Here is a 26,984-nt window from a genome sequence, read left to right on the forward strand (position 1 = left end):
CCCCCCCACCCCCCTCCTTTTCTTTCCCCTACTCCTCTCTTCCCAAGCTGGATCAGTGTGTAGGGAGGGCAGTCATCACGCCATCCTGAGCAGCAAGAGCTGACGTTGGATGAAGCTGCCAGGTAGCTGAAAAAAGGCACAGAAGGCAGCTGATACCCACTTTTCAACGGTTTGTGTTTTTTTTAGTCTGTATCTGGACTTCAAGCAACACAGCGCCTGAGACAGCTCATCTGAACCACGCTGTATTGCAATACTCACTCTTCTCAAAGAAAAAGACTCCACTGAGCAGCAGAATGCTGCCAGTGTCGCAGCCAGGTCTACAATACAGAGCCTTTTTGTAACATTGAACATTTCTTTCTGTTCAGATATTTGAAATACATACATACACTTATATATCAGTTCTTTCTTTTCTGAGGACACCTTTGGCTTTTTTTTTTTTCCCTGATGTGACTTCTTCATCTTGGAATGATGGGGATCTTTCTAGCTTATATTGGATTCATTTTCTTTTCAGTTATCTATATTCAACAAGGACTTTCTACCCAAGGTAAGATCATTTATTGTCAAATATGTATGTGTCTGGTTTTCTATGCTAAAACAGACTGAAAACAGGCTGGGGGGGGGGGGGGGTGGTGGGGGGGGAAGGAAGAAAGGGGAAAAGAAGAAAAACAACGAAAATGTGTAAGAGATAAGAACACCAAGCATCAGGTTTACATTTAGTTTGTACAGACAAGATTGCCTGTAAATAGGAAAAGAAGTGAGAAGTTTCCCCAAAGTAGAAATAGAAAAGGCTTCCTTTACCCAAATGTAAAGAGGGACATAGCAGGCACCTTGCAGAAAAGTGAAGGGGTGCTGGGGAATGGGCATGCATATGTTTGAGTTGTGCATGTTGTTATAGAGGCATGTTTGCATACAATAAACACCTACCCATGCATGCATATTTATTGCATTCAGACCAAGTACCGGCTGGCTAAACCTACTGCTTCTCTTAAAATATTGCAGTCTCCTTCCGTGCTGCTTTCCCTTTCCTCTCTTATTATCCTGCAATCCTCAGAGCCAGACCTTCATTCCTATTCCGTGAATATGTTCATTTCTACCACTCTCACCCCCACCAAAAAAAAAAAAAAAAAAAAAAAAAAAGGGAGAAAAAGACAAAATCGACTTCTTTGAATACCTCCCCCACCCCCGTCGCCTTCCTCCCTCCCTCCCTCCCTCTCCGCCGAAAGGCGCGCCTTGCATTCCAAGCAGCCCCGGCGCTGCAGGAGCCGGTTGTTCGGGACCCCGCGGCTGCGGCGCCGCCGTCAGCACCACGGACAGATCGCGCCCGCTGCCGCTGCCCCTGCCTGGTCCTGCTCCCCTCCTGCTGCCCCCTCCATCGCCCCTGCCCGCTGCCCCTGCCTGGTCCCGCTCCTGCTGCCCCCTCCCACCGCCTGGTCCTGCTCCTGCTGCCTTCTCCCACCGCCGCTGCCCCCCTCCCGGTCCTGCTCCTGCTGCCCCCTCCCACCGCCCCTGCCCGCTGCCCCTGCCTGGTCCTGTTCCTGCTGCCCCCTCCCACCGCCTGGTCCTGCTCCTGCTGCCCCCTCCCACCGCCCCTGCCCGCTGCCCCGGCTGCCCTCCCCTGCCCGCAGCTCCCCATGGCTTCGCGCTTGGCGGTGCCACCGGGGGGATGCCGGCAGCGTTCCACTCCGTGTCCCCACGCCACTCACACGTACTGACCAGGAGGGGAGAGAAGGAGCAAACGGGAAAGAAACCCCAAAACAAACTTACTAGCACCGAACACACAAAATGCACGGTCCTTCTGTCAGTTTAAGTCGGTGACTAGCAATGACTGGCTGGTGGGGGTGGGGGTCTGAAAAAGGGGCACCGTGGAATTTAAAGCTAGCAGCTTTGAAAGTATTTCTTGCCAGGACAGATGTAAGGGTAAAGAGAAGTAACACTGGTTACCAAAATATCCCACCAATTCCAGGTTGGCTAGGAAGACTGTATATAGAGAGGGGAAGAGGGGAGGAGACAATGAGCAATATTTCTTTTGCATCACATTTCCTTCAGATCATTATGTGCTCTAGTCAATCTGTAGCAATTCATAACAGAAAGCGACATTGCAGAGTCTTTCCAATTTTTCCTCTTCTTGAAACACCGCATTTATTTATTAGATTGTTTGTCTGCAGTCCCCCTCACTTGACTATCATGATTCATTACGTTGCACAATTTTAAAGTGAGTGATAGGAATGATGAGAAGGAAGTAAAGACTGAGACTTAAAGAATTACTGATGTCTTGAACAATGTCTATCAGCATTAGCTTTTATACCTAGCAGTGGTAAACTGAAATGGGCAGATCCTGTTGAAGGACTGAGATACAAATATGAAGGTTAGTTCTAGAAAGTGTCTGCTGGGACTGAGAAACAGAAGGTGAATTGACTTTTGGTCTGATTATGCAAGCAGAGGTTCTCAGAATCTGAGTAACTAAGTCAGGTAAGGCCTTTAAAAAGGACATTTGAGGAGTGATTGTAACACTTACTCAGAAGAGTACCCAGAGGTGCCTGTGCCAACAGCTGCTTCAGCTAGCTGTGGAATGTTTAACAATTTACAGGTCTACAGCTCAGCCCTACAAAATACAATAAATCAGGCTGATTTTTTCCTCTCCTATAGTGGTCTTGTACAAAATCCCTCAGTGAGTCTGGTGAAATACTGCATTCTGCCCAAGGGTATTTGGATCTAATTATGTGAAACTTCACCAGCTCATGGGAGCAAGCAGGGGGATCTATAGCATTTCCCATGAGCAGAATTGAGAGTGTAAAGAGGGTGGATTTGTGCATAAGAGAGGAAAAACATACCCGGGTGTGAGAAAAACTGGGGGAGATAATGTGTGGCACACTCGAGAGATAAAAAATGAAAAGAGTGGGAATAAGAAAAGAAAACAGAGAATTTAAAAGGGGGGGAGTGGAAGGAAACAATAAGAAAAAAAAAACCCACAACACAAGAAGCAGAGCATAAATGATTAGAAGGCAGCAATATGTTATGCATTTGTTTTACAGCAAAATTCACAGAGTTTCCCCGAAATGTCACGGCCACTGAAGGGCAGAATGTGGAGATGTCTTGTGCTTTCCAAAGTGGCTCTACTTCAGTGTACCTTGAAATCCAGTGGTGGTTTCTGCGGGCAGCTGAGGACCAAGAGACTGGAGCTGAGGTGACAGGAACTCAGGTACACATCCTTTGCCATGGGGTCTTAAAACCATCTGGAGAATGCTACAGAAAGGATGGGGAGGAAAGGGGAGAAGGAAAGAAGGGAAGAGCAGAGGGAAGGAGCAGAGAGAGGTACTGCATTTCCCTAGAGACTTAATTTTGACTCTGAAATGACAGAGCAGGAACCTGCAGAGAAAAATGCCCACCTCAGGGGTTGGTGCCTTTGGTGTCTGTCACTTCCACGATGCAGCTAGGGCTGTTTACAAAACAATACAGGTTTTCCAAAGTCTGTTTCCTCACACCCCCTTCCCCCCTTATTATTATTATTATTATTGCTTTTCCCTATTTCATTTTCCCTTGGAAAGCAGCTGTTCAAAGACTGCTCCTCGTGAGAATTTTATATTTCCCATGTGGCAAGATCCTACACGTGCCTTCCAATTTCCAGCTAGCGCAGTGGAGTTGGCAGCCCTAACTCCGTAAGCAGTTGCCACAGGAGGGCACACGCAGGAGCGGGAGGGGGAGGCAGGGGGGTACCAATGCCCCTAAAGAAGTTAAAACCCAAAATCAGTCAACAGCGTGATTTCATCCTTCTAAATGGGACAGGAAGGGCCATGTCCATTCACACTGCCATGCCGCTGCTGTCTCCTCATCGGGGGCGACAAAAGACGCCCATGCGAAGCGGGAGGGCGGAGGGTCCGCGGGTCCGCGTCCCTCGGCCGCCCGTGCCGGCTTTCCCCGGCTGTCCCTGGCTGTTCCCGACTCTTCCCGGCTGTCCCCGGCTGTTCCCGCCTGTTCCCGCCTGTCCCCGCCTGTCCCCGGCGCGGCCCGCAGGTGGCAGGCGCGGCGCGCCGCTCCACGGGCTCCGCGGCGGGGCGGGAGCGGGAGCGGGAGCGGGTCGAGGGCCGGAGACCCACGGCGGCGCTCCTTTCCTTGCAGGTGGAGTTCCTGCCCGAGCGGGACCTGGACAACGACGGCACGAAGATCAGCGTAAGTGTCGCCGCAGGGCGCGGGCAGTCCCCGCCGGCCGGGGGTCCCTTCCCCAATGAGGGCCTCCTCACTGGGGTGCTGTTCCTGCCCCGTATCTCCTCCTCATCCCACCGCAGACTGCGGGTGGCTGGCAGCCCGCAGCTCAAGGGTTGGACTCAATGATCTTAGAGGTTTTCTCCAACCTAAATAGTTGATTCTATAATTCTGTGACTACTTCCTTGACAGTCCTGGCAGAGGGTGTCAGGACAGCTTTTCCCCATGAAGCCCCCTCACCATTGGACACGGAGGCATCGACCAGCATGGTTGAGGCAAAGTCCATTGGCAGACCCTGTTTGTACCTGTGAAAAATTCAGCCTGCACCAATCCTTGCATTTCTTCTCATTTACCCTGGGCAACTGCTGAGTCTTCCTTAGCAGACCAAAGTTGCTAAGGCTGAAATTTGTCCATGAAGCTGCACTTTCCTTTAGTGGAGTGTGCAACTGCTTAAATGGGTGTTTTCTCAGGTCCATACCTGCTGGCAAAAGGAGAGCTCAGAAAGGCTTTGGACAAAATCTCCCCATTGGGAGCAATCTCAACTCTTCACCACAGAGACTCAGTTTTACAAAAGAGAGATTCTGACACCAGTTACCAATCTGCTGCTTGGAGATTAAACCAGAATATTATCTCAACAGAATTATAAAGCAGCGTTGCTCTATTCCCCCTGCTGCTGTTCCCTGCAGGGAGAGGATGCCTTCCACAGCCGACTCATGTCCTGAGTCAGGCACAGCCAGAAGGCTGCTCCTGACCTCAGAATAGGTCAGGTCCTCCTCCCTCAGCATCCCAAGAAATGTGTGGTGGTGGGATAATGGTGTGGTGCTCACTGCAGTGGAAAGACACAGATACTAAGCAGATACTGCAGCATGAATATTCTCTTTGAGCCCAGAGGGGTTTTCCCTTTCTCTGGCATAATCGCTTTGGAAGTGTTTTTTAGCTGCAGACAAGTCTTTAAGTACCAGCAAAGCTTAAAACAGCAACAAATAAAGGGGAATAATTTCTGACAAATCCTTTACTCAGCTGTTTTTTGATGCCTGCAAATAACAAACCAGATAATTACATCAGGTCAAAGTACACCTAAGTATAGCTGAAGGGCATTTATAAATGAGGACTCAGGTTTGCTGTGTTCAATACAATACATATTCTAGCCGTGCAAACATTTTTTGTGATACTTCTCACCATTGACTAGAAATGATTTGTGTGGTGGAGCATATCTTCAGTTGCATTTGTAGACTATCTTACAAATGAGGCTCACATGTGGCCCTTGGATACTATTCTACTAAACATAGGGCTAGCAGATAATTCATTCCTTATCAATACCGGCTCATTTGAAATCCCTGAAGTAATCCATAAGAACTGAGACACAATATAGACTGTAAAGCTTGTCTCATCTTTGAAGTTACAAATCTCTTTCATTATGTATAATATTAATTCATGAGAAGGTATTTATGGTGCTCCTATAAGCTTGCATAAAACATTTATTTTATATTTGTAATAAAAACAGTCAAGATTAGTAGATGTCTAAATCTACTTTTTATCTACATTTTGTAATGTAGCCTTTTTTTTAAAGGCATACACAGCTCATAAGTACTAAGTAAATTACCATAATGAAAACTAAAGTACATTGAATAAATATTTTTTAAAATTATAGATGTGGGCTGAAATACACCATTTCTATCTGTTCTAAATGAGAAAGCAGCACTGAAAACTGAAAACATGCATATGTGTTGCCTGCAAGAATTTCTAAATTTCAAATGCAAAAGTCAAAAAAATTCTGTTTTTAACAGGGCTATGCAGCACTGTTAATTTTCTGGGTCTTGCACAGGAACAAATGAAGTCACAATATGACCTACCAATACTCTTTCCATTCATATGAATCTTCTTTAATCCTTTTGCTGAATATGAATTGTTCAGTAGAGATATATATTGTTATTGAATTTGATTTAAATAACTATCCAGCACTTTCTGTGCAATTAATATTGCATACATTATGCCTGTAAGTCTGTAATCTATACTTTCAACTCAGTTTGCCAAGTATAAATTCAGAGCTGGGTACAACACAACAGGCTATAAAGTCCATCCAGTACCTTAAAGCAATGACATATTCACGAGTATTGCTCTTCAATTTATCAAGAAGGCATAATAGGTGCCTTGCCAACACTGGTTACTACAGTAGGCCAAGCTGTCAGAAGCAATATATTGTACAGTTCCCAATAACACGTGTCTAGCTTCTATCTAGTGGTTCTCTATTTTTGGGATCTACCATGTATTCATCATCTTCATGTCTCCTTATTGGCTGTCAATGATACGACACAAAGCAACATTTGCATTCATGTTTATGAAACAGTGGAAGTAAACCAGGTTCAGAAGTTCTTCAAAGCTGAAGATTTATATCCCATGGAATACCTTTTAACTGGCTTCCTGTGGGGCAAAAGATATTAATTCAGATAGAGAATAATAGAAAATTAATTAAACATAAATTCTCTGAAGTGATGGGCATACAGAAAGGAATCTGTGTTAACTTTTCCCAATGCATCTTAATACCTGTCACACATTTCTGGATGTATAATTTACTCATGTGTGTTTTAATTATCAGAAATAAAAATATGTTATGTTGCCCTCAGATATTAGAAGTATTTAAAAATAAATCAGGAGCCTTTTTTTAGCTGGCAACTTTTAACCTGTGCTTCTAATAAGTACACAGATAAACAAGACAAAAGAAACAACCTGACACAATATGTCTTGTTATCATTAACAGAAAAAAATACCAAAAATTTAGACACACTTGAAGGAAAAAAACTGAATGTAAAATATAGTTTCAATATAGTGAAGAGTACAAGCTAATCTAATAAATAGTTATTTACATGGTTTAAATCTTCATCTTCAACAAAATTGTTAATGCACTAGTTTAGAAACGGAATTATTCAATGAAGCCAACTAACTGGAAAGGTTTAACCAATTAACTACATGGATACTAGGTTTACATAAGAAAACTCATTAAGAATGTTCATGATCTTAAGCAATTAATTGGAATGAACATGGTAGTTTGGGTTTTTTTTTCTGAGGCTAATTAAATTTCAGAGCAAACTATCTAAGAAGATTTGGAAAGAAGATGTCAGGCATCCTCACAGATACAATTAGCCATACTCATCCTTGATGTAACTTCCCTGCAGTAAGCACAGTCACACCATTGAGTAAATTGGTGCTATGCACATAGAGTTTTTCCTAAGAAAGAATTCATGACAATGTTTTCTTCTCTTTTTTTTTTTTTTTTTTTTTTTTTTTTTGTCCTGGAAAATTTGCAGACAGTGAAAGTACAAGGGAATGACATCTCCCACAAGCTGCAGATTTCAAAAGTGAGGAAAAAGGATGAAGGCTTGTATGAGTGCAGGGTGACCGATGCCAACTATGGAGACCTTCAGGAGTACAAGGCCCAGGCGTTTCTCAAAGTCAATGCTAACAGCCACTCTCGGCGAATGCAAGCCTTTGAGGCATCCCCAATGTGGTTGCAAGACATGAAACCTCGTAAAAACATCTCAGCAGCTGTCCCAAGTAGCATCCACAATTCTGCCAATCAGCGTGTACATGCCACCTCCAGCCCCGAAGCAGCAGCCAAAATCCCCAAACAAAGTCCACAATCAGGTATGGTAAAGCATTTTGAGCTTTCATTTGATTGCTTACCAGCATGTAAAAGGAGGCTAAATCAACAAGGTAACCAGGAATTGTGACTAGGAAGAGTGTGGTGCTCATTTGTTCCTCCTTCTCTCTGCTTCTATTCTTCCTGTTATCTCTTTACTTCCTAAAATCTGAAGAATAAGTTTCTGAGCAGAAGAAGCAAAAAACCTTAAACTTCTATACGTGGATTTTATCTCTACCAGTTTTACCCACCTAAGGCTAGCTCTCAAATCAAAGCTTAGTTTTCCCTGTAGTGTGTGTGGAGAGACAGGGGTATGTCAGTGAATGACCCATCTCATTTTAAGATATCTGTGCATGATAAATTAAATAAAACACTCATCCAGATGTGTTTTTTCCTAAGTTATTTTACACCAGTCAACCTAATTTAGATCTTCAACATTTGTTAAAATTAATCTACTTTCACTGACAATCCTGTTTTCATAAGGAACTTGACTTCTAAATCTAAGCAGACCTTAGAGACACCAGATAGTTTCTCTGTTGTGTAGGCTTTAGAAAGACCATGGGTGTATCAGAGAGAGTGTGTTTGTCATCTTCAAGTGCTTGATCATTGGCTTTGAATCAAGGATTGAAATGGCAGTGCCTCCATTGTCTGTCATGTAGAAATTAACATTCTATACATTTTGTTGGGGGGATATTGTTCATGACTGCACACATAACCTATAATCAATATAAATTTTAATTTTCTACATTGATACCATAAAATTCACAGTGATGCAAAAGTACATGAATATACAGGAGGTGCAGTTCTATATGATGGCAATACAGACAAGATAAAAAACTGAAATGTTGTAAATGATTAAATATCCTCTGGAAAACAAATTGTCCAAGTTTAAGGGTTTCTGAGTTACTTCTATTAAAACTGAGGGCCAATGTAAGGCACAAAATCACAGCATACCTTAAAATATGTAATAGAAGCTAATTAACTCTGATGCATCATTTTTCTTCTAGCATGTTGTTAAATCAAAAACTGTGAATACAACAAATTTCACAGCACACCTATTGTGAAATTACTTCAAAGTTACAGGCAAGAAAAGTTAGAAAGACTTTTTTATGAGGAAAATGCATTTCCTTACAGCTTGAAACAATATGATTATTCATATAAAAATTCTTATTGCTGTTAAAAAAGGTGATGCATATACTATCAATATTTTACCTCTGTATACACTTTATAAATTTTTTGTAAGTTACATTCAGTCTTCTTTCCCTGAAATGGAGCCACTTTCCTTTTTAAGCTCTTCCAAAAATATCTAGGCTCTTAGAAGAAAATAAATATTTCACTTGATTTAAAACCACCATTCTACCACGGCTTTCCTTTCAGATAAACGTATACACTTCTTATTTTCTATTGGACTCATACACTTCAAAGCAGCAGACTTTTCCATAAAGGGAAAACTCTGCTTTCTATTCCATCTTATGTGAAATTAATTAAAATAGTCAGAGGTTTATTAAATATGTAGCAACAGACTATACTGCATTGTAGCTGAAGTGTGCACAAAACAGCTAATCCACTAAATAATTTTGGATATATAATTTACTTTATAGTATTACGTCCTTAGTCCAAGCAATGTCTTGACTGACTACTGGACATTTCTTATTTGAGATCTTATAGATTATTACATGGAAAGGTCTCTGTCAAAGATTAAAGATTTTTTTTTCTCTGAGGAAAAAAAAAATCTTTAATTTTTTACTTGAGCAAAGATTAATGCAGATCAAGTACAGACAATCCTAATCAAAAATATTTTAAAAATTTAACAGATAAAATATAATTTAGTTCATTAATTCATTTTTTATGACAAAGCACAGACAAATGCTACATTCATCAGAGGTGTAGTTTATCTACTGAAGAAATAAAAGTGTACCAGGAATTACTCATATGCCTAATTTTGATTTAATGGTCACTTGCTACACAAGTTATTTGTGATAATTTTGACATCAGATTTTAAACATCAGTTAAACTGTTGTGAACCAAGATTTGCTTTCCTTTACTTGAGAATATCTTGGCCTGGTTCTTCCAGCTGTGGTGAGATTTGAATTTTCATTCCATTTTACAGTTGTTCTACAGTAATAGAAATACCCAGAGGAGCACAAGGAAATGAGGAGTTTTATCTTTATCTAACTTAGAGGAGCAACTGCAGTTGAGGGAGGGGATATGTCAGTTGTGAGACCTCAAATAAAGCAGAAATGAGGTTTCATAGATGTTAATAGTCTATCTTTTTATAATACAGAATCAACACAACTTCCTCACCTTATCAGAGTCTTCTCCTCTTTGACATCATGCTAACCATATTTATGCATGCACAAGACTGCTGTGTGATTACATTATATGTAAGCAATGTATTCATCCAGCCTAGAACTTTGAAACACATTTGAATACAAATGTATCATAATTAAGTACATATTTGTACTTGAAAGAAGTACAGGTTGTGATTTTTGTTCGTGTTGAGTAAAACATTGACTTCAGCACTACTGCTTGAAGAGAAAAGTGCTACTAACTCTAGGTAACTATATCAAATATTCCCCAGTATAAAGAGTTGGTATGTAGTTATTGGCAAGCAATACATTTTACTGCCATGCTCACAGATTATTGTGCAATACATTTACAACAATGGGAAACATGACATTGTAGAATTATTGGGAATTCTGTATTCAGCTACTGCTGAAAAACTCAACTAATATATGAAAAATTGACTCTGATTATATGACTATTTTGTCCCTAAAAATTATTTTTAAAAGGTAACACTCTACTCGACTTCTTTTATCCTGAAATACACTGCAGAATTTTGTTTATTTCTTAACAATAGATATTTACTTTGTAGCTCTGTAAAAACATTTTACAGTCACTACCATTTTGAAACATCAGCACTTCCCAACTGAACAGTTATTTCTGCTGTTCTCTTACTCTGTTCAAAAGTAAGAATTTCAGTGATAACTGTCTGATATAGCCACAGCTGAAAAATTAAAGTGCTATGAGGACCATTAGGTATTTTGCACTGCTCTGAAAAATATTATGTGAGTGTAAAAAAAATAAACATTTATTACTGTAAGCATAATGGAGATTCAATACAGGAAGAAATAGCTAATGAGAACATCTCCCACAGAGTCTTCATAGAATATACTAAGAAGCACTAAATAACTATCTCAAAGTCAAAAAAGTCAGGAAAGCAGAAGTTAAAGCCAACACAGCTTGACCCTTTCATTTCATAATTATGGGCTGCAGCAAATGAAGTAACCCATCACAGCTTAATAGGAATCTGAGTAATATGACAGAGTAATCTGCATACATCCAAAAAATGTCCTATGCAGGTGAAGTGATAGACATATTTTTTCCTGAATTATTCATAACAATCTATCTTAGTCCAAAGGTAAAATTACAGAGTTATAACAAAGCTTTGCAATTCTAAGGAATTAAATGGGGTCCAAGAGCTAAAATGAATTCAGGTGAAAGGAAGCTAAATAATCTCCAAGCTGCAGCAAATGTCATTGTTTCATGGACACAAATCTAAACTAACTCTGCTGTCTGCATTCAAATCACTCAACATTTATAGCAACAAAACCAGCTGAAGAATTTTTTGTGCTGAGAATGAGTATATCCCCCAAGCTCTTCCTGTTCTGCCAATGCTCTGTTAAAGCACTCAAAGCCATTAGTTGCTTTTCAGACTCAAGAAGATCAGTCTCAGAGAATTACAAATGAAGAAGTGACAATTAGGTCAATTTTCTGCCTGCTTATATACAGACTCTGCACATTTCTAGCAACTTCTTGTTCTTTCATGAAGTAACAAATTCATCTATTAAGCTATCTACATGCCAAAACTTCCTGTGATGATGGCAGAGTTCCAATGAATTACTTGAAAAGTAACTCAAAGGAGAAGGTAGTACTTACCTAGGCAGAATGACCTGGATTCTTGGCATCTTAAATCACACTGAGAAGCTTATCATCAGGCATGAATGCAAAAAGAAAGAGGATAATTTTTTTTTCTTCACTCTGTTCATCCTGATAAACTGAGGACATTGTTTCCTGTCTCCCATTTTTATCTAGAGAATCTAGGAAACGTTTGTCATCAACCTGTTTTAAGCACTAATTCTATGTCCAGTTTGGAATCTTTTAGGATATAAACCAGTTTCCATTTTGGGGTTTTTTTATTCTTTTTAACTTATGTTCCATCTCCTTTCAAAGCAGAAGGAACAAAATGTCTGCTCTAGCCTCCACCAATGTGGCAGCCACCATTACTGCTTTCGTCCCTAAAAGAATCTTTGCTTTTCATAGTTACTGTTTTAGAAACTGAGTACCTATAAGTCTGGGAGGCACCAGCCATTACTGTGATTGTGGCACAGCAAAATGTCATGTCTCAGTTTTCTTTGGACTTCATGAAAGCAAAAACCCAATACAGTTTTGTCCTTCTTGTTCTGAACCTTATTCAGCTGTTCTCAGAAATGCTTGCAAAAACATTATTCCAATTTACACCTGTATGCACTGCAACCTCTCTTTGTACTTGAAATATATACTTTGATTCCCTCTTCATGAAAAGATGGTGCTCTACTTCTTTTAGCTTCTCAAAATAATGGAATCAATTGAAACCATGTTAGTTGATGTAGCCCTAATAACTAGTTAGCTCTTGACCTTGAAACTGTAAACATCTTTTGAGAAGTGCTAATGTGCTCTGAATGAATTAATTGACAAAGCAACACCTTTAGAGCAGCTAACCCTTCACCCTTTGTTTTTTTTAAGGCCAGAATTTCCAATGCAAAATCAACTCAATAATGCTTTATGTTTCTTTTAAAAACCTCACATCTTAATTTCTTGTATGTGTACTTACTGATAGAACAAAATGCATACAAGTACCTAAAATCCCGTTCCTAGTGCTTAGTTCACCTAGACCCAGAAACTAACTCTTCTTGGTGTATCTGCAGTTCTAACTCCTGTCACAAGCACAAAATTATCATCCCTCATTGCCTTTGCCAATCACTGATACTATACCACTGTAAATTTCTATTCATTTCTATCCCTCTTATAAAAACACAGCTTTGGGAATTAAGAAGAGAGAGCAATCACCAGCCAGTACTTGTTCCTTTCCCTTGTTTTACAAGTTTGAGCAGTTGTGCAATCCCACATGCCCATACCAGACTGAGTACTTGGGTATGCTTCATTACAAACATATTCTTTCTGAAATCAGAGATATTATTTTCAACCTTAGTTATGCCTATGTTTAAACACTAATAATGAATCACAAGAGAAAATAATGGTTTTCTGAAATATCTTGAGACAATATTTGGGATTTGTTGTTAAATACATGACAACATCACTGTAACTCATATTTCTGTAAAAATGATGGTATTTGGATACTTCATTAGTTATTTTTTTCTTATGAAGCTGTTAATGAAGTGAGAACAGACACAGTTGAAACTAAATGTACAAAGTCTAAGAAAATAATTTTGCCCTTTACCCATCTACATTGTAGTTAATATAATGAATATTTACTGAGATCTTTCCTATTCTTTTAGTAACATTACCAGTGTGTTTCACTGTCTGTTATTGCTACATATCCACCTAATCATATATCTTCCTTTCTTTTAGCTGCTTAAAATAAACCTTTCAGATTAACCTCATGTTTAGAACAAAATTCACATACAAAGATCTGTTAAGAGACCACTCAAGAGGTCCCAGAGTAGCAGAATCACAGTAGTTCTGTTCTACATGCCTGATAAACTTTCTTTGGTAAATACTACTAGAAATATTGCAGGTGGGCACACATTCAGTAAACAAAGAGAACAAAATAAAGGAAGAAGAGGGGAAAAAAGGGTGGGAGAGAAGCTGTGTTGATTTGTTTGTCAGCTCACTCAAATTGCTTTTCATTGCTTCACAATCAGACAGATTGCACTGGGTCATCAGAGATTGCAGCATATGTGACAGGGCCTGCTCTTGAAATAACTGATGGGATTTCCTTGCTTCAGAACACAACCCATTTGTTACATGACAGATATACAGCAAAGCAGAGGATATTTTCATTTTTTTCCGATGAGAAGCAGGAAGTTTCCCTCCTATGGTGCCCTACTTCATTATGAAAATTCCTTGCATCACATAAAATGGAAAAGAATGGGTGCAATTATCTGCTGGCTGGAATGGATACAACTCTGCTGAAGTCTAAAGGATGTCATTCATCTAAAATAGCAAAAAATTTGGCTAAAGGATGAGGATGAAGATGAATTCTCCTCTACTCATAATGTGAGAGTGAATTACAAGAAGAATTGAAGCTTTGTTCTCCTTGTACCACCTGATAAAGTTTAGGACAGTAAAGGTTTCTGGGAACTGAATGAAGGGAAGAAAAACACCTGAAAACTGCTCTTTTCAGCTCATAGATTCAGGGGGAGAGGGCATTCTTGATGGTGGGTTTTGTTTCTTCAGTTTTTTCTGTGTGCTTTTTCTTCACCTTTGATCAACTTTTTTCTAGTGTTTCTCTTTGAAACCTTGGCCATTGACTAGCTAGAAAGTTCCTAGTGTTTCTCTTTGAAACCTTGGCCATAGACTAGCTAGAAAGCTCAACAATATCAGTATCTTCTTATTCTCTAGAGAGAGATTTTGTATTTTATTCAATCATTTAAAAGCTTCAAAGATATTCCAGAGATTGTTACTATATTTATGCTAGAGTTGTAATCAATTCTTCTTTGTTGATGATAAAGCTGGATGGTATTTGAAGAGAAGCTAATGATCTTGCTGCCTTCCTTGAGAAGATACTCCAAACTCCAATTTACTCTATCATAAGGAAGTTGCCACTGTACTTTTTTGGCAGTGCAAATTGTTATCTTGTCTGTGTGTGGGTGTTCTAGTCAGATCCATCTCACTGAAGTTTGATCCCCCACCTACTCACGACTGCTACTATCTTGGAAAAAAGCTGCCTAATTTTCTGTGAATAAAAATGTGAAAGTTATTTGCACAGCCCCATTTACAGTGCTTCAAACATTCAATCTGTGTGTTCATCAACCAACAAAAATAAAAAGAAAAAAATCTGGATGCTACTTCTGCTGACATTCCTATTTTTACTGCTGTTATTACCTTATCTGCTGTTTCCTGTGACACTGACTGAGGATTTTGGCCACCAAATCACAGCCACGGGGCAATAAGGATTATAAAAATGACTTCAACAAGGCTACAGAAGACGGTGTATCCATCTCCAGTTCATTCTGTGCCACTGAAACAAAAAGTTGAAAAGACAAGATATTTTGTCAAGGAGCAGCAATAAATCAATCATGAAGCCAAGAACTAGCAGTAGGTCTCACAGGGAGCTATACATTCAGAGGGTGCACGGCCCTTTAGTAGAATTATAATGTTAGATAATATGACTACATAGGTTTGTGCCTGTCTGAAGTGCTGACAAAATAACAGGTCAATTACTTATTTTGTACTTTTCTGAATTATTACCACACATTCAATATTTACCATTCAGTGACCATCTTTTTGAATATTGATTAATGATATTTCATGGTTATGATTGATCCCACATCTCAGATGTATTTGGCCAAATACTTTGAGCTTCATTCTCACAGTCCATGATTTTCAAACTAGTTCATTGTGGTTGTAGGGGTGATTTTAAAATAATTTTATTTTGCTCTTTTTTTTTTCTTTTTTTTTTTTTTTCTAGTTGCAAAACAGAAATACCAAGGGTGAAGGCTTTGGACTGTGAACACTGATTTAGCTCTAGCAGTTTAAAATGTTGCCAAAGTATTTGTCTTGCTCCAATCAGCAGTTATTGCCCCAAATCTGGATGATAGGAGGAAATAGGTGTCCACTGCTCAGCTTTTCTAGTTCACAGTGTCAAGCCTCTATATTGCCTTAAAGGCATCAATGACAGCTGATAAACTAAAACAGGGTTCTTAAACTGAGATAGGTGAAAAGATGGCATGAGGTTTGCTAGTATCATTTTTACTATTGGGGATTTAATTTCCATAAGAGGGGGAGGCAGAGAGATGGAGGCACTATCATCTTAAACTGCTCCAGCTAAAGCCATTAAAAACTTGTGAGTCATAGCTCTTAGACAGAGGCACCTTCTGTTAGTCATTGTTCTAATCTCTGTAATAACTGCATTATTCATCAGGCAAAAAAAGGATCAGAGGAATGGTCCCTGCCTCTAAACACTTGCTATCTAGGAATCAGACAGAGGAAAACACACTCATCCAGTGGAAACATAGCTGAATTAAATGAATATAATTCGTATATAAATGATATAAACAGAAGGAGACCGGGTTGACCGTATGTAAAACATAAGCCTAAGCATTAGGTATGAAAAATGAGAAAAGGGGAACTGCATGTCACATATTAAAATATTGACAAAAAATCAGAATTTCTGATTATGTCTGTATTATAATACCTTCTTTGCATATGTTTTTCATGGCAGTGCTCTTGAAGATGATAGTGTAATATTAAGTATCACCCACTTAAAGTTTCTTTCCAATAGATGAGAAAATTAATGAGATACAAAAAGCAAAGGGGCAGAAGGACAAGTGCAATTCTCTTTTTCTTCAAATAAAAGTCCTGTTGTAACTTTATGGTATCTTTTAAGAATGGCTCCATTTACTGTTTAATTAAATGTGGTGTATATCAAATATACACAAATTTATATACACAAAAATGCTGAGCAGTGTGTGTTGGAGGCATGTTTAGCTGTCACAGCACAAGCTGGCTACTAAAAAATTGAGTCAATTCAAGCATTTTTGTTAACAGCCTAAATTCCACCTTCATTCAGTAGAGGGCATAACGATATGAAAGTATAGTAATGCTATAAAAGTATGAGGATGAGTTACCACAGAACAGTCAGAAAAAACTGCATTTGCTTTAGAATCAGCCATTTTGTACAGATAAATACAAATGCACTAGTTTATATATTTTCTGTCACACTTAAGAAAAGGTCTAAGATATTTTTTATCCATGGCTTTGAGAGATAGGATGAAAGAGAAGAATGAGAGGGAAAAGTGCCTGGTGCTGATAAGAGCAGTCAGAAAAACTACTGCCAGTTGTTCTGAAACAATAACAATTATCAATTGCATTTGGTTAGGCTTGCAACCCTCCCCTTCAGCTTTGAACTAGTGCAATAGGCATTGTTTCCTGGACTGCTTCTCACACAAGTTTTATTTAAATAGCTAACACTGATATTTCACAGACTATATGCAAACATCTCTTTCAGCAACGCTTTTCCCAAAAAGTACTCTTTGACTGAAATAGAAACAGCTGAAGTCAATGCTTTACTTACACATGTGAAAAGGTTTTAAAACTTTGCAGGTCCAAACACCAGCTAAAGAAAGGAAGAGAAATAGGATGTCTGCTAAAAATGGCTGATGTTTGGACATTTGTGACTGTAGGCAGAATGTCATTCTCCTGAGAAAGTCAGGGAAGGTGGAGAAATTGGCTAAGTCAAGTACACTATCCATTTAATCTTTCTGAAAAGCTGTGTTCAAACTCAACAGTCACTTTTGGCTATTTTCATCAGAAAAGTACAAACATCTATAAATGTTGATGAACTGCCCATTTTAATTATATGTTTAAGGATCTTACATCTCCCACCTGTCTGTACAAGGCAAAAGGATGACAGGGTTGAATAATTTTGGTGACCTCATTTTCATCTTTGAGAAAGACATTAGAGATTCTCTTAGCTTCTTCATAGTGCATGATGGCCCAATTAGGAAGCCTGGGTCTACTCATGAGGCTTAAAAATGAGATAGGAACAAGAGCACTTTTTTAGGAATTAAACAGGGAATGATGACACTCAGATATGTTCTAGTAGAAAGACAAAAATGACAAGAATTAAAAATTTCTCTAGGTAGGAGTTAATGTCAGGAATGATGTAGAAAGTAATCTGAATGTAAAATTCCAGTTTATTTCACACCAGTAAACCCTTAATTCTACTTCTGTCCACCTTGGCTTTGCAAAAATGAAGAAGTCTTTCAAAGTCCCACTCCTCTTTCCTTCTCCTTTCATACTGCTGTTGTCCTTTTATAGTTTTGCTATGGCTTGTTCTGGACCGCTGCCTGAAGCCAAGTATAATTTTTTCTACATGCCACCATATTTGAAGTCTCCTCTAGTTTTTTTCTCTTCCAAGTATTTCCATCTCTAGTTTGCATAGAGCATGACCTGAGGTGTAGCTGGCAGCAAGGTAAAGGCTGTGACCTGCCTTAGCCCACAAAGTTCTCCAGAAGTTATTGTGGCACAGATTTCTGGAAGAACTCTCTCCTCTGTTTAGGGCTGGAAAGTTGTAACTTCTTTCTGCCCCATTACAAGACTGAGCCACTCTGGGTGCCTTATCTAGTAAAAGCTAAGGATTAAGAATCCATCTAGAATCCCATTTCTCTTTCTCATCTTCTCTTCTGGGCATCACTAAGAGAAAAGGAATAGATATCAGATAAACAGAGCTACATGCTGAATGCAAAGTCTAAGTAGACTTTGGGGAAATTCAATATGTAACCTGTTCTAAATTTCTTCTGGTGTGTGAGACAAATTCATTTGCCCTCTGCAGTATGTGATGAGCAAATCACATTATTTTAAGCTGATTACTGTACAACCAATGGAGAAAGATACAGTAAAAGTGTAGAAAAAGGGGTCTCCATTGAATATGAATGATACTTATTGCTCATCTTCATTCAGTCATTCAGTTCCCCAAAATTAAACACAGATGACTGAGCCCTAAAACACAGTTGAGAAGTCATTCCCCCAAAGAAGGAAAGGGGATTTTACATTTGTGGATTAGAAAATTTCTTCCTGAGTTTGGGTATATTTATCCCATCACTATAGAGGAGATATACACAATCGTGAGTTATGCAATTCAGAGGAATAAGAATGATAGCAATTGGTAGGCCAGAGGAGAAGTATCTATTTATTGAAAACCTGTGTGAGACATATTCAAATAAAACTTCAAATAAAATCAGTCATACTTCGTTTTACCTGTCTTTATGGAAATAAAACTGTACATATCCTCCAAGTAATCTTATGGTTCATTTATGTCCCCAGTAAAATTAAGGCAGGTATCACATGAACTTTTACTTACTTTTCCTGGAAATAATACAAAATTATGATTTTGTCTGGGTTCAACTGGGTTCAATTTCAAATCTAACAGTAAAAAGCAAAGCTAAATGTTGCAAAACCAGGCATTTAAAGATGGAAAACCTCAGCACAAATTCCTGAAAAATTAAGCTTCCAAGGTTTCAACAGCTCTGTAATTTCAGATATCAGTAGAACAAAAAAATTACCTCCTACCCAGCACAGTCCAAATATATGTCTCTGAAATATATGTGTTGATATTTTGGCCTAATGTAATCTTTATAGAGAATCTGGGATGAACTTTTGTGTGACTGGCTATATTTCTCCTGTACTGGTCAGCACAAAGCCAGGACTCTACCAAGGCATTACTGTTAGTAATGTTGTGATCAGTGGGTTACTACTTAAAGGAAACTCTAGGATACCCTAACTAAACCTATATGTTTAGTAAAGTACTAAAGAAATGCTGTTGAATTTTCAGATTCCTTCTGTTATTTGTAGGAGAATACACTGTCCATTGTACACACAACTGTAAGGAGACAATTTTCAGAGGCTCTGACAGCTATTGAGGCTCAGTATTCTGGATGCTATTACATCCCAGAGAAATCCTAAACCTTACAAAGCACAAGGAATGCCAAACTTGCTAAACTTCAATTCTGGCAGATGCAAACTCTTTGAGACCCAGGGTGGTTTACTGTGTAGGGTATTCTTACAAATAGAAAATGCTAAAATTGTAGTTCCTGAGGCAGCTGCTTTGTTCACAATTCAGTGTTTCATCCAGTTGCGAAAATAAATGGGCAAAATTATTCAACCAACCCTGCTTGCGTCCCCAAATCCCATGTATCATACACAAATTTTGTCTGATCAATATCTTAGTGAAGGCAAGGGATCATGCCTGTTTGCATTCAGGCATGGAAGGAGTAGCTACATTTTTGATAGACAGCTGCATTTTGCTAAGAATTTATAACTTCTGGTGGCTTTTTTTATAATTAGATGCTCTAAAATTCATTTCATTAGCACAGCAAAATTGATGCTTAGCTCTGGGGTTCATACACCATGAGCCTTGAAATACAAGCAAGCATTTGTGACAGAAACTTTTTTTCTATTTTAAACACTAGGGTCATAATCATTTATCACTATTTTTTTTCTTTGTGTTCTTAAAATTTAAGTCAATAATAAATTCGAATAAAACACATTTTCAAACACTTTAATGTCATGAACTAATCTTTCATGCTGTTGCACAAAAACTCATCATCACATGCCTTTGGCAGTACAATATTTGTTTACAGGAGAAAGCTAAGTATTTTGGGGACATTTGCCCTTTTGGATATATGTTAGGAGCAGGAAATAAAAGACAACTAATGGGGATTTACATATCACAAGAAGAATTTAACTGGATCCCCATGGCTGACAGGTGAAACTGTGAAAGTGGTGAGAATGTCTGACCCACACATCAAGTGGAGTTTAACTAATAATGTAGAAATAATACACACATACATTACACGACAGTTCTTCTGAGTGAATGTCTTTGAGGATTACATAATTGCAGTTCAGCTTTACCCAGTGTTGTTGACCTACAATAAAATTTCTTTTAGCTCTCATTATGTTAATTAGAAAATAATGCTAGAAATGGTGGGATAATGAGTAATCAGTTTATCAAACCACAGTCAGATAGACAGCTTTTAACTTACATTAACATGCTCACAGTTCAGGTGATACTATTCAAGTCCTAGTTAGAATGGTAGACTAAAAACACACCTGCATGAAAGCCTGAATTTGGATACAGTGCAATTGAGCCTCTGATTTAAGCATGCTATGACCTCCAGATTCTAAGTCAAAATGGAAATTTATGAATAATTTTTGTCACTTTTTTTTTCAAGATGAAAAACAAAATAATAAAATATGAGCAAAAATGGCAGAACAGGAAGAGGAAAAAAGTATGCAAAAGCTGCTTTCAGTTTTGCTATGTTCTTGTTCTACCTTTGCAGCTTTGACTCTTGCAAAATCTAAGCAAATACTTAGGTTCATAAAAAAAAATACAATTTTTCTTCTCTGGAAAAGAAAAATGAAAACTGAGTATTTTTCTTAAATTTTATTTCATAAAGCATCACTGAAAAGGTGAGAGCACACTCAATAGCCACATATGTCACTGTATATTTCAGGTCAATTTTGTGTGGGCTGATGTATGACCAAAAATTCATCTGTTTGGATTAAACAGCATTTTAGAAACTATTAAATCAGATTAAGATCTAATAACCAGTTCCCAAAACCTTGCAGAAGATGCTGTCTGTTACGGTTTTTTTCCAATAATCCTAATAGCCCCTTTTCACATAGAAACTGAATTTTTTTAGTTGTTATTTCCCCTATTTTTTTCCAATATGTTTAGAACTGGTTTAGCTTGCACCTACTGCATGTACTCTAGTCTAAATCCCCTGCAAAACAAACTTGCTGTTTAGAGAAGAAAATGGATGCAGAACATGTGAAATTAATTGGAGGGATGTCATGATTTATTCAGAAACTGAACTTTTTAAATAAAAAGTTTATGTGTATGCATTATATATTACCCCCTAATTTGGGGTTCCACACATTGTTTTATTGAAAAAAGAAAAATGAAAACAAAAATCAGAGAATATTTGTTCTGCAGATATGGTGCTGCTTTTCTCACTGTGACATATTTTAAGTTAAACTTATTTTATGTTATACTTTTTCTTTTCTGCACAGATTTAAAATTCTCAAATTGTAACATCATTAATTGTTATAAAAACTCTTTTAAAATACATTCATGAGATTCTTCCAAGTTCCATTATATGTATTTTGTGCAGACAAAATGTATCTCAAAAGACCACTTTAGAGTTGTATTAAGACATATTTCCTTAGTTCAATTAAAAAAAATTGAATAAAACAAGTAAAAATAATTCAATACATCAGGAAATGATCTAACACTAACAAAGATTCTAACTCAGTTTTGCTAACCTTGTTAGGGAAAGAAAAGCCTTCATAAAGATCTGTCAACTGCCAGCTTTTGCAGAGAGATTGAACAAAGTCATGCTGCAGTAAAACCAAAACCAGAAATTGAACTCTTGGGTTCAGGATCATTAATATTATCTGTGTGAGGACAACACACAGCAAAAAGTTGCAGCAAAATTGCTTGTGCATCTGCCTGTTTGCAATATAGAACAAGTGTCCTGGGAAGCACAGCAAACTACGGCAGTGTACTACGAGTAAGGTTATCGGACGGGCAAGAGAACAGTAGGGCTTCCCAATCACGTCTTGTTTCAGTAGAAACTAAGCTCAAAGCTCCCTTGGACTTCTCTTGGAAAAATGTTATTAATGTCTTTGAGACAAGTTTTCATTTAAAAGTTAATATTTATTTAGCAATTCAGTTCACACATGTATAATTAAAATATCACTATTTTGTGATATTCTTGTGTATATGACAGAGGATTAGGGGTGTTTTATGGAAACAGCTATATATGTAACATCTCACACCACATATTTAGCAAAGCAAGCAGTGTTTATCTAAAATCTGTGATTTAGTTTAATCCCCATTTCAAAAAGGAAAAAATTACTAAAGACAGGAACAGAAAGACTTCTTGCTTCACTTATAGTTAGCAGATACATAGAACAGTATTACATCTGAAAACTTTAAAAAAATCGAGCACTTGTCTGGATTTCTTTTTGCTTTCATTGTGTATATTCTTTATGATAAGATAAATGTACTTTTGGGGGCTGCAATGAAATCCACAATTTAGTTTAATATTAAGTTCTTTACAAAAATATCTTATACATGATTAATAGATTAAAGAAAACCCCAACAGTGTATTACAAGTCCATCATTCATTATGGATTGCTTATAACACCATTGTTACCCTGCTATAGGACTGATGCCTGTAACCATCAATAATATTTATCCTTTTCAAATACATGACACAGATATAAAATCTATTAATCATGCATCAAACTGTTATAAGCTGAACTTCTACTTACAGTGCTACCAAATTACATTTATAGTTTTGACCTCAAGTAATTAGTTTCAAATTCTGAATGTAATTCCAAATGATACAGGGAGTTATCAAGCACTGAGACTTGGCATGTAAGACAACTAAATACTCATGCCCTTGGTGTGTGAACATTTCAGTTTAATCAGTCTAGCCCAATTGGTTTCATTCTGCGAGCACGCTAAAGTCGTGGGTTTAGAAATAATTATACAGACCATTGTTTTCATAGCTTTTTAAAAAGAAAACAAAGTCTGGGATAATATAATTTCTCAAAAAATATATAGTCCAAACCTTTTGGCAGTCTGTTTCCCCCTTGTAAATAGCACAGTTATTTGCCTGTATCTCCCCCGGTTATAAGAAAACACTCTTTAGCCACTGGATAACTTCTTGTTAGCAGTCAATGATGTGATGCTGGAAATGATTTTGTAAAGAACACTCTGAGGTGGAAGGTGTTTGGTTTTGTTCCTCTTGGTTTGTGGTTTCATTGGGTAATATTGTTTAAAAAGACAAGGAAAAAAAAAGAAGCAAATCAAAACAAACAAACAAAAACCTCCCTGGGACTGAAATACTTTGTATGTGTTGTTGTTTGCAGTGCATGCCAAGACATTCATGGGCACCAGAGCCAACCTGGCGAGCTAATTAAATAAATAAATGTATATGTTTAAAACAGCCTTATAAGGAGCATTGGAAATCTGCAAGATGAGCGAATATCTTATAACTTCTTCCGCAGGTGCGAGGATAGCTACAAGCCATGGACTTTCTGTCCTGCTTCTTGTTTGTGGCTTTGTGAAGGGTGCTTTGCTTTAATCTAAAAGTGCTGACTTTTTCCAATATCACTTTCTCTTCTTAAAGCAAAGAGCAAATCGCCTGTAAAATCCACGGAGCGGACAGCAAAGTTGACCCTAACCTCCAACCACCACTCTGCACCCAATGTACTCTAAATCTCTACACAAGGAGCACCTTCTTCAGGAAGTACAAACAAAATTACTAAATAAATAAAATAAAATAAAATAAATATTATAAAAAAGAAGAGGATACCACATGTTTTCTTGATATATCTTATTTTCTTTGGCTTATCACTGATATTTTATTTGAAGAGAACTGGTGTGATGTAATCAAACGTTTTGTAACAGCAAGACCTAGTTTCCTTTTCTTTTGGCAAGGAGAAGCCTCATCCTTAACTTCTCAGGGGTTGGCCTGCGAGTCCTCAGTTTTACAGAATTTACCATGGATGACATTTGGTTTCCTACGCTGAAAGAACCGTTCCAGCCTGGAAGCAAAAAGAGGCCAAATAATGAAACAAACTAGAGTGATTGAACATAAAAAGAATACAAACAAACTTTATCAAAAAGCCTTTTTTTTTCTTTTCTTTTTTTTTTTTTTTTGCATGAGGAATAGGAATATTCTACTAAGCAGCTCAGCAGACTAGGGGATGTTGTTTCTGAAAAACATATAAGGATATTTTTCTTTTAAGATTTTTTCTTTTTGCTTTCCAATATATTATTCTTTTCACCCTTTGAGGTTTTTTTCCTGTCTTTCTGTTTGTTTCTTGTTCAGTGATGGCAAGTACCAACTTAGGCCAACCCCTGATGACTATGTGGAGGTTTATATATATACATCCCTTTTTTTGTGTGTGTGTGTGCGTTCTATATTTCAGTGTGTTTTCTCTAATTTTGCAACTCCTGTATATGCAAAACCAACCTAAATTCTGTAAATTGCTTACAGTCTGTGTGATATAACTTCAGAGTAGACATACTTTGGTCCTCATGCAAGCCAGTTTTTAATATTATCTATATGTCGTGCCACCAAGAAACATCTTTATTTCCTCTTTTGACAAAACACCACTTTTTAGTTTTTAATTCAGTAATGTGTGGATTTTGTAATGCATATCTTCACTTTGACTGGTTTGACCCCCTTCAGCCCTCTGTTTACTCTGTAAATGCACATTAAAATTTGTTATGGTCTCTAGAAAATGAATTCTTTTAGTTTGTATGTTGTGTTGGAGTTCAGATGCTGAAAGCTCTTTGAACTTGTGACGTTTATAGAAGATGAAGTGATTCAATCACTAGAGACTGTAAAATGCAGGTTTGCAGTCAAATACTGCACATAAAGGAAGGTTAGAAACAGAAAACAGACAAATAAACCAGAACATGTCTTTAAGGAAGTTCTTTTGGTAAAGAGTTTTAGAAAGAGAATTTCTTACACTGGTAAAATATATTTGCATCACAGCTCCTTCTACATGGCCAAAGAAGTGTCTTTCTTTGCTTTTTCTGAAAGTGGATTGTCATTACTCATTGATATTCTTAATTAAAATACTTTTTGTCTGTGAACTGAATGTGAGAATTTTGCTGTTGAATGATGTAATATGTGTTACATGAATTACATTCATTAATGCAGGAAGCAAAAATTGCTACCATTTGCAGCTGCAATCAGGAAGGTTTTTTGCTTTTTCCCGTCTTTCCACTGATGCTGAAAAATTCACACCCTTTCATTTATCAGCACAGACAATCACATACACCACATGCTTATTATGATCTATTTATAGCAGCATTAAGTAGCTGCAGTGTGGTCAGCTGTGTGATTTCTCCTCACTTTGTAAGTACTGCAGAAGAAATTTTAAAAGTATGTTTATAATCTCACCAGTCTGTGGTCTACAGGCCTAACATTTTATTTCAAAATGCTCGTAAGTCCGATGTCTTCCCCCATTACTTTCAAAGGATAAAGAACAAATAAAGGCATAGAATCAACATTTTGTTAACCCAATGCTTCAGAACAGGATAACATATTTGTGCAGATCTAATTTTCCATAAATTCTGCAGTATAAGCTTGCCTGGGAGTAGTCAGTCTTCAGTTTTAGACAAGTCTTAGCAGTAATAAAGAGAGCAGAAGTTTGGCATAATAAAAAAAAAAAATCAGGTGTAACCATCAGTAGAAATAAAATTTCTTTTATTTCAACATAAAATTTATGATCCACTTAGAATGTTGTATATTGAGAAAGTTTTTCTCCATAGTTATAACAGTTTATTAGGCTACTGACAAAGAAATTAAAAACTGCCCCCATTAAAATGTACCAAATCAAAGTCAATATTGTGGATCAGAGAGGAAACAAGGAGGAAAGAAAAAGTCAAGGGTCGGAGCTTTTTAAAGTCTCACTTTCTGAACACACCTGTGGAACCAAACTTTGAGGGTTCTGGAGAAAAATCTCCATTTTCTTTCTGAAATGGATATCTATGACTGGATTATGTGAGAATCTCTTGCTTGGAGCTTGGAAACTTCAGTTTCCATTGGTCTTAACTGGAACCAAATGCTTAATGTCACATTACTGTATTGCTTACTGTATCCATATATCTTGTATGAATATTCCATGTATGCACATAGAGACTACCCATCATGGCATATGGAATTTGACAGCACAGTTTAACCTCACATTGCTTAAGTTGTTACTATGTAAAACTGATACTGTGTTTTGCTTTATGCTGTTAGCTGCTTGGATATAAATCACCATGTACTAGGAATTCAAATTAAAGAACAAGCTGAAATTAAAAGCAGAATTCTAGATCACTTGGATTAGTGTGATGCAAGCCCAAAGACAATGCCATGTTGGGATCTGCTATTGTACAACTGTGTCAGCAAAAAAAAAATGGACAAAAGAAATCTGTAGGACTTTTGAAAAGCCTTTACGATTTCCATGAGATGCTAATAGTACGCAGAAATTGTCCTCCTTTCCCTCTTGAAACAACATACCCAAATTCTTTAGATTAGGCTGATTGAGCCCTTCTGATTGCAGATCTAGAGCACAGCTTTAGTTTCAGCCAATCTGTGTGGATGCAGCAGCAACAGGAACAGGTATTACATTTTTATGTTTTAAACTGTGTCTTAACAGCTATTCTTCAAATTAAGAATCCACCTGGATTTTCTCAAAATGGAAGTTAAGATACAGTAGACACCCTTGTTTCTAAGAATTCTGTTTTGAATAATATTTGGCATAGGAATGAAACTACTACCATTTTCTGTCAGGTGCAGTTCTTGTTTAGACTTAACACAAATAGATTTTTAAAAAGGAGCTTCATTAA

General features: G+C 37.6%; 1 protein-coding gene across 4 annotated transcripts; it reads left to right on the forward strand.

Annotated features, from left to right (window-relative positions):
* The first annotated feature begins 22 nt into the window (after window positions 1-22).
* On the forward strand, window positions 23-25,241 carry VSTM2A (V-set and transmembrane domain containing 2A). Of its 4 annotated transcripts, none has more exons than XM_077182711.1 (5): window positions 23-544; window positions 3,033-3,199; window positions 4,117-4,167; window positions 7,506-7,842; window positions 13,762-20,247. In XM_077182711.1, the coding sequence occupies exons 1-5, from the start codon at window positions 466-468 to the stop codon at window positions 13,815-13,817; spliced, it is 690 nt and encodes a 229-aa protein (XP_077038826.1). In that variant the 5' UTR covers window positions 23-465; the 3' UTR covers window positions 13,818-20,247. The 4 variants fall into 4 exon arrangements, with proteins under 4 accessions (XP_077038826.1, XP_054496993.2, XP_054496986.2 ...); XM_054641018.2 differs by lacking the exon at window positions 13,762-20,247 and adding an exon at window positions 23,504-23,702 and having other exon boundaries at window positions 24-544; XM_054641011.2 differs by lacking the exon at window positions 13,762-20,247 and adding an exon at window positions 23,642-25,241 and having other exon boundaries at window positions 25-544.
* Window positions 25,242-26,984: the final 1,743 nt, after the last annotated feature.

Source organism: Agelaius phoeniceus, chromosome 1, assembly GCF_051311805.1.
Source record: "Agelaius phoeniceus isolate bAgePho1 chromosome 1, bAgePho1.hap1, whole genome shotgun sequence".
NCBI lineage: Eukaryota > Metazoa > Chordata > Aves > Passeriformes > Icteridae > Agelaius > Agelaius phoeniceus.